General features: G+C 43.8%; 1 protein-coding gene across 1 annotated transcript in view; it reads left to right on the top strand.

Moving 5' to 3' along the window:
• The first annotated feature begins 1,489 nt into the window (after positions 1 to 1,489).
• Positions 1,490 to 7,864, top strand: part of ACTR3 (actin related protein 3) — a 29,702-nt gene continuing 23,327 nt past the window's right edge. The window contains exon 1 of the mRNA XM_035331850.1: positions 1,490 to 1,671. Coding sequence (XP_035187741.1) covers positions 1,628 to 1,671 — 44 coding nt within the window. The 5' untranslated portion in view covers positions 1,490 to 1,627. The remainder of the gene's footprint in view (positions 1,672 to 7,864) is intronic.

Genomic DNA, 7,864 nt, shown 5'->3' with positions numbered 1-7,864 from the left:
TAAAATACTTTGAGAGCAAACAAAAAAATGTGTGGCTACAGTATACCATGGGGCAAGAATTGGGCCATATCTGGTAGACACAGAAGTCTGCTTCAAAGCCTGAAGGACTGTGAAAGGTGGGAAGAGAAGGAAAATAGTGATCCATTGAACAGTTTTTATTTTTTTCCATCTGACAGCCAAAACCCCAACAGGGTGCATTCTTGCCCTGTTTGGGATGAAAAAAATTTCAAAAGGAGTGTGGGAGTAGGGTGAGCTGCACAGCCAACCCTCATTATTTATCATCATTTCCAGCTGACAGCTAATTCTGTTAGTCCTGTAGTTCGAGTGTACATTGATTTGATTTACCTATTCATCTCTTTTCTGTCATCTCATTTACTCTGTTGTGGGCAAGGGTATGACCTTATCTCATCTGAAGGTTTATGTGCTTTTGCTACAAGAAAGAGAGGGTGACAGAAAGGGGAAGAGTATGGCTTCCCATGTTGCTGTGTATGAAAGCCTGGGAGGGGTGAAGCTAATAACCCACATACTATAGTTATGCTCAGCAGAAAATAGCAGCATGGTGTCTCTCATATAGGGAACTGTGAGCAGTTTATGATCCTGATTCAGAAATGGCCTCCTGGCCTGTTCAAAGCTGCAGTGTCCCAAAGGGGCTATGGTCAAACCCAAGAAGCAATGGGCACCATCGATCCCATCAGATTTTTTTTTCTGGGACAGACATCTGGGGCAAAACCTATGCTTCTTGCTCTGATTATGTGAGATTGTAGCACAGAGGTCTTAATGGTGGGCAGCAGAGCAGGAATGAGACCTCAGGTCAACACTCCTATGGACGCCTGTGGCTGAGGAGACTCTTGAGGGCTTCAAGATGGCTGAGGGGAAGCAGACTGCAGGGTGCTGCATATGGTACCTTCTTGAGGGAGCGTACAAAGAAGGAGGGAGCAGCAAACAGAGCTGCAGGCAGCCACCTAGCATTCTCTGCGGTGCCTCTGGAAACACCAAAAAGCAGAACAAGTAGCATTGACTTCTGTATTTGCCCTTTGTGGCGGCTTTCCTGGAGAAGTCCGTCAATGCTGCCGCAGGGACAACCACCCATGGCCCTCAGTGGCAATGCCTGCAGGAAGCCATCCCCTCATCATTTTTAACACCATGCTGCCTTCTGTCAGGGTTTCAGTGTTAAAATACTATTTCCGCTGGGGGCTTGACAGGAGGCCTTATGGTGTCCTTCCAGGAGCCCTTCAGACAGCCGGGGACGGGTGACTGTATAAAAAAATGAAAAAAGAAAAAAAGAAATAAAAATAAAAGAGAGATAGTACGAAAAAAGGAAAAAAGGAAAAAAAAGGAAAAAAGAAAACGAAAAACACCTCCCGCCCGCTCCACTTCTCCTCGCCACACAACGGCGAGGCCGCGAGATCGAACGTCAGAGCGAGAGGGCTGAGGTTGTCGCGCCCGCCGCCGCGGGAGGAGGGAGGGGCGGGTCGGCCATCTTGGGCTCGCCGGGCCGGGCGGGGAGAAGGAGGAGGAGGAGGAGGCGCGGCCGCCCTGCGGAAGTGCCCTCGCCCCCCGGAGCCGAGCGGAGCCGGAGCGCGCCCAGGGCTGCCCGCCGTCCCCAGCACCGCCGCTACCGAGGAGCATGGCCGGGCGGCTTCCCGCCTGCGTGGTGGACTGCGGCACGGGGTGAGCGGGCGGCTGCTGACAGCTCGGGGGGGAGGCGGGCGCGTTCCCCCCCCCCTGCTGCCGCGGGGGGCGCCGGGGATGCGGGGCCGGGCTGGGCTGGGCCGGGCCGGGCCGGGCCGGGCCGGGCCGAGCCGAGCCAGGCCGGGGAACACATCCACCCGCGGTTCCCTCACGGTGCCTGGCAGCGGGGAGGCCTCCGCCGGCCCTGCCTGGCCGCGCTGTGCTGGCAGGAGCCTCAAGTCCTCCTGGAGGGGCAGCCTGGGCTCAGGGCCCTGCCTGCAGCCGTCTCCCTCGGTAGCCTCAACTCGGGGGTCCCCCCGTTATTGTCCCCGCTGACTGGGTCATTTATTCTCTGTTACTTCTCTCTGTGGAAAGGGGAAAAAAAAAAGCCTCCCCCGCTAGTGAGCAAGCGCAGAGGAACTTCCTTAGTTTTGTCAAAGCCTCTTCCTGCTTTCAGGCTTTTATACCTTATAAGGCAGTTTTCAGTGTCAAACCTGAACCAAATCCGTTTTAGAAACTCTTCTTTTTATCTAGCAGCTACCAGGAGGTGAAGAGGATGAATTGCCAGTGATATACAGCCTAAAACCTGTTTTGGGGAGGAAGCCCTTGGGATTCAGCCTCCTTTTCCGCCGTGGCACGGCTTTCTGTGTCTCTGGAGACCTCAGTAGCAAAGCCTCAGAGGTGTCTGTGGGAAGGGTCACGCAGTGCCGCTTACGGCAACACACTCAGGAAGTGAAAACCGCTCTGCAAGCTGCTCCCTGCATATGGTTTTAAAGATGGAGTGTTTTATTTTAGCTGCTGTGCATTGGGGTTTTACTGTGATGAGAAACAGTAGAGTCTTTTCAAAGCTCTTGCTCTTCAGCTACCACTGCGAGTTTCTAGGCTTATCTTTCTGTTTCGCTTCTCATCCACCTTCCTGAAAATAATGGAAGAAGTTTCTTAGTGAATGCAGTGTAGGTATAGATATTTACCATGCTCTTTGTAAAGGGCGTGTTCACTTGAAATCCAGATCCAGGCACTTGCTTTTTGAAAGCGCATCCCTGTCTTCCCTTTAAGAGAATTTATTTGGTGTTTATTTGGTATAAATTGGTGTTTAAGCAGGCATATATGTCTATTCCATACAAATGTTAAACGTATAGATAGATGTTCAAGCCATGCCTGTAGTTAGAACAAGAATTAAAACCTTGAATTCAGTGGGATGAAAGGAAGGTGAGCACAGCAGGACTGAGAGTGTGTAGCTGCAAGTAATGGAAATATACAAGAGTGTAACATGATGTCTGTATGCACTATTTATCTTCCAGATCCAAGATTTGTAATGCACTCTGCCACATACCGGTAGAAGCTTCTTCCCATCTTGCATGTTTGTGCATTACAGGTAGTCCCATTTTAGTAATCCTGCCTTTATAGGCTTGCAAAATACAGGTTGTGAGCTCTGGAGTCAAGAGACTCACTCAGAGCTTTCAGTGATGCCAAGCAGAAGCAGCATGCTAGAATATAGCTGTGTAAGAAACCATGTCGTCTTTTTAACAGGAGAGGTATACCAAGGGACCTTAGAGTTAAAAACAAATCTTCCTGGAGATACCGGTACATAAGTACGCCGTTAGTCAGCTTAATTGCACAGGGCATACTCTAGTGTTCTTCTATATGATGCTGACCAAATCTTCAGCCTGTTTAATTTACTTATCCTTTTTTTCCAGTAATTGTAGATCTCTCTAAGATAGCGTTTTATTGTCAGTCCGTGTTTATTTCAAAAAAAAAACAAACAGTTCTTCTCTCACTTCTGTTTCTTAAGCACTTGACAGAGCGAGGTTCTTCTTTCTTCCCTGACGTTCTGCTCCATAAAATTGTGGGCAAAGATGCTTAGTGTTGAAAGCACACCAGAGAATTGGGCTTGTTGGATTTCATTGATTTAAGTAGATAAAGGTGTGAAGTAGTGAATTAATAAAGGAAAAATCTAATGCCCGAGACAGTTAGGAAACAGGTGCTGTAGTGGGATGGGATGGGATGGGATAGCATAATCACACAACTGTTTTTTTCAGCGCAAACTCCATCGTGTTTTCTGTGTATAAGATCACTGCACACAGATCACGTAAGACTTCTGCTCTGCAGGTCAGCTGAGGTTTCAGCTATGTTACTGTGTGCTTGCTTTAATTTTGGTGGACAAGACAAGTTAGAGCCACCAAAAGCAGGAAAAGAGGTTTAGAAAGCATAACCAACACAGTAAGGTTGAAAGAAGCTGTCTTGTTTAGAAAAGGCAGGACTTTAAAAGCGCACAAGCTTTCCAAGATTTTTTTTTTTTTTTTCTTACAGGGAAGAGACAGTCCTTGGGCTGTAAATAAATAACCTTAATCAGCAAAAGGGCAGATGTAGAAGAGATACCAAGGGTGTCTTCCTCCATGTTTTATGCATGTAGCTACAGATTCTGCTGGGTTCGGTTTGTTGACCTGAGTGGTGTTCGTGTGTATTTTGGCCAGCTCGCATCGAGGGGAAGGAGAAGGATGAGAGGGGGGAGAGATGGCTGAGTTGTGCTTTTCAGTGTCTGCCTGCACAGCTCAGGCACATTTTAAGAACCGCTTTTAAAACAAAAAGAGAACAAAGCACAGAAGAGATTAGGAAGATCATATAACACCTGTCATTTGATGTTTTAACAGTTAGTCAAATGCTTTAGGGATAGTCCAAGTATATGTCGTATAGCTGGAACTGGCAAATGGGTGAAGTCAGTGACATGGCAATCAGATTATGGGCGCAGCAAAAATTCTTCCAGAATCACACTTACTATTTTGAGAGGTGCATTCCTCAGAAGTTCATGTGCGTTCTTTGCTTGACCAAACCTGCTATCTAGAAAATAGGGTAATGAGGGCCTAGTAAGAGCAGGTAAAATACCTAATTGCAGTTAAAAAAAACTACTTATTTGAAGCAGTTTCTTCTTTATTACATAACAAGGTTACAGACTTGGGAATGAAATATCTGAAGAGCTCAGACAGTTTAACACAGTTGTTAAAACCAGGATTCTGTCTTTCTGTAACCAATAGTGTTGTCTGGCTTAGTTTTAAGTATGTTGCTGCTTTGCTGGGAAATCTGTAAAAAGATATTTTAGGTGCTAGTGTCAGGAAGTAGTTGTCCATGCTAACGTTGAATGGGATTTATCTTGGCTAATGTGAACCCCTTTCTCTTTGGAGTGGTGAGGTAGTACTTGTGTGCTGTTCTTCTTACATCCTTCAAGCACTGGTAGATTTTTATGATGTTCACTGACTCTGTATGTATGCTGTGAAAGATACTTCATATTGGGGGGGAGTATAAGGATTATGTGATTTTAAAATACAAAAAGGAAATAAGTCCATAGTATTTATTTCAGGTATATGAACAATGTGCCAAAGAAAGAAAAAGCCTCTTAGTCATTTTTTATTCTCAGTAGGCTGGAGTCTCTTACTGCTTGTCTTCTGGGTGTTTGATTAGTTCTTGCTGTTCTCTTCTATGGGTGAACATAGAACAACCTGAAAGTCACGATTAAAAGTTCTTCCTACGCCACTTCAGAATTTAGCTTGATTAGGTTGACATCCAGATTTTAGCTGTATTTCTCTAATCGTTGTGAATGTGTTTTTTTCTTAGTATGAACTTGCACAACACTGAATTAGCTCGTTTGGGATGGCAGATAATTACAAGCGTTCAAATTAATGGCTCTTCAGTTGAGCTGAAGTAAGTGGCTGTGTAACCTACTGCAGTTCCAAAATGAGAACGTAATTTTAGGAAGGAAAATGATTTGAAGGAAAGTGTTTGTTTTCCATACCTCAACTTTACATTTTTATAGGCTTTCATGCAGTTTACCTGTGGCTCCCAGGTGGATCTGTTACCAACCAATACTTGACTATCATCAGTGAGTAGCTTTGTTCTAGTGTACCCCAAATTATTTTGCATCAGTAGGGTCATGAATGATTGTTATCCCTCTGGGTAGATTGGCTTATATGATTGCGAAAGAAAAAATGTTGGTGTCACTTGTTGATTTTTTTTTTGTATCTCCTTTTACGTGCCAAGCTAGGTGCCTTTTTTACTTCCTTTATACAAGTTACAAAAATGAGTGCGTGCTTTTTTTCTTCCTTTTTCTCCCCCTGAACTCTAGAATTCAGAATTAAAGGTTTCAGATCAGACTCGAGAAAGCTGTGCTGTTCATGGTGGGAGCACGAGTGTTTCCCTAGAGCCTCTCAACTGAGAGCTGGGAAAATTGAGGCTGCTCAGGATTTCCAAGTCTTGTTTTAAAGCTGCAAACTTTGCTTTGGAATCAGTTGTCTCCCTGAGAGTTTCCTGGGGAATTTCTATAACCAGTTTTGCCAAAAATGGAGGAAGGCTTCAGTGTATGAGACCTCGGAGATGCTGTGGCTTGTCTGGTGCGTGCAGCAGAGCAAGCTTTGGGGGCAACTTCTCAACAAATCTTACTTCTATAGTTAATCTTTGTGCAACACTTGTAAACCTTCATGGTCTTAAGTAGACAAAAGTATTTGTACATTGAGTGTGAAAAGTTGTAACAAGATTGTGTTGTTCTGTTTCACTTTTGGGTTTTGACCTGGTAGTGTAAATGAGTATGATATCAGTGAGAATCTTATCTTCAGTAGACAGCAAACATACATGAGACAAGAAATCAAGTGCTAGAAAACCAATGTAAGGGGAAGTAACAGCCTGTATTTTGTTTGATCTGCAACTTTTGTAGTTCTACTCTTAGCTACTTAACATTAATTTCTTTAAAGTAACTTATACCGAGCCTTGAAAAGATGTTTCTTCCCTAACATTCCAGGCATGGACTATTTCCACAGATATTTCAAATCTTAACTTCTACTGAGTATGAACTGTTTCAGCACTGTGATGTTCTAACAGTTAATGTTTCCATCAGGTGTCTTTTTCTGAATGTTCATGGGTTCCAGTCTTCCTGAAAACGGTCTGTATTGGGATGAATTTTCTCTTTTTTGTGTTATCCGAGAAGTAATTTTTCAGAACGGAAAGGATGAATGAAATCATTCCTTAATGGAATATGGAAAAACATTCTTCCAGGATTTTCAGAATAGCTTTTGCTTGCCAGTAAATGAGTGGTCAGGGATGGGGGAGGAAATGCTTCATCCTTAACATGAAAAAAGGTGTTGTGCTAGATCGAGTTTGTGGCTTAAAAATATTTATCTTCAATAATAGAAAAAAGGTTCTGAGGACCTATGAATGACCAGGTTTCTTAAGAAATTCTAGTGCATCACAGTCTGTTGTAACACTATAAATGCACATTATGTCCACTACAATCTATGTTCCTTTACACACACAGATTGCTGTATATTCCTCTCTCTCTGTAGGAATGCCATTATTTTAGTCAGTTTACGTATTATTTGAGCGCACGTCAGAAGCCATTCAAGATTCTTGGCCCCTTGTGGTTCTTTTTGCTTTCATTGCCCTGCTTCCCACTTAAGCTTGATATTTAAAAAAAAACGGGGGATGGGGGGGAAAGGAATATATTTCTGAGCAGAGGACAAAACTGCTTGCATCCATGGGCCGGATCTCTGAAGTTGCTGATAAATGAGCCCCCTTTTATGTACAGCACAGCTCCTGGTCGGGCGTGTGTGGGAAGCTCGCACAGCAATTGAGAACAGAGCACGGCCCTGGCGGCGGCATTGGGGAGGGCGTGGGTGGCACAGAGCAGGCTCTCTGCTCCTTTCTTGGTTGCTTATTATTACCTGGTGGGAACACTTTGCCCAGAAAGGATGTTGATTGCATGAGTGTGATGCATGTTTGAGCATTGAAATTAGTTTAAAATACAGATTCAGTGAATTCAGAAATGCCGTACTAGTTCCTGAGTAGCAATCCATCTTCTGTATTATTTCATAGGCCAAGACCAGCTGCAAAGTTTCTCGTTTAGTTCATGCAGTTTAAAAGTTTCAACGTTTCAACATCTTGTTTCATCATTGCAGACTTTCTTTGGAAAAAAAAATGCAAAAAGGCTTTGATTTCCAACAAAACCTCTTTTAATTTTAGGCATTGTTTATTTAAAGACTTGAAGGAGGAAAGTTATAAATCTAAAGGTAAAATAACTAAGATAGTCAGTCCCCAGTGAAATCTTGAGGTCCTTTTTCTAAGCAAAACAGAAAGGAATCTTTACAACTTCCTCTTTTTTTTTTTTTTCTTTAAGTCAATGAACTAAAATATATGTAGGTGTACAGATCTG

This window comes from Oxyura jamaicensis, chromosome 7, assembly GCF_011077185.1.
Source record: "Oxyura jamaicensis isolate SHBP4307 breed ruddy duck chromosome 7, BPBGC_Ojam_1.0, whole genome shotgun sequence".
NCBI lineage: Eukaryota > Metazoa > Chordata > Aves > Anseriformes > Anatidae > Oxyura > Oxyura jamaicensis.
The sequence above is the reverse complement of the archived record's forward strand: the minus strand, read 5'-3'. Positions and strand labels throughout refer to the sequence as shown.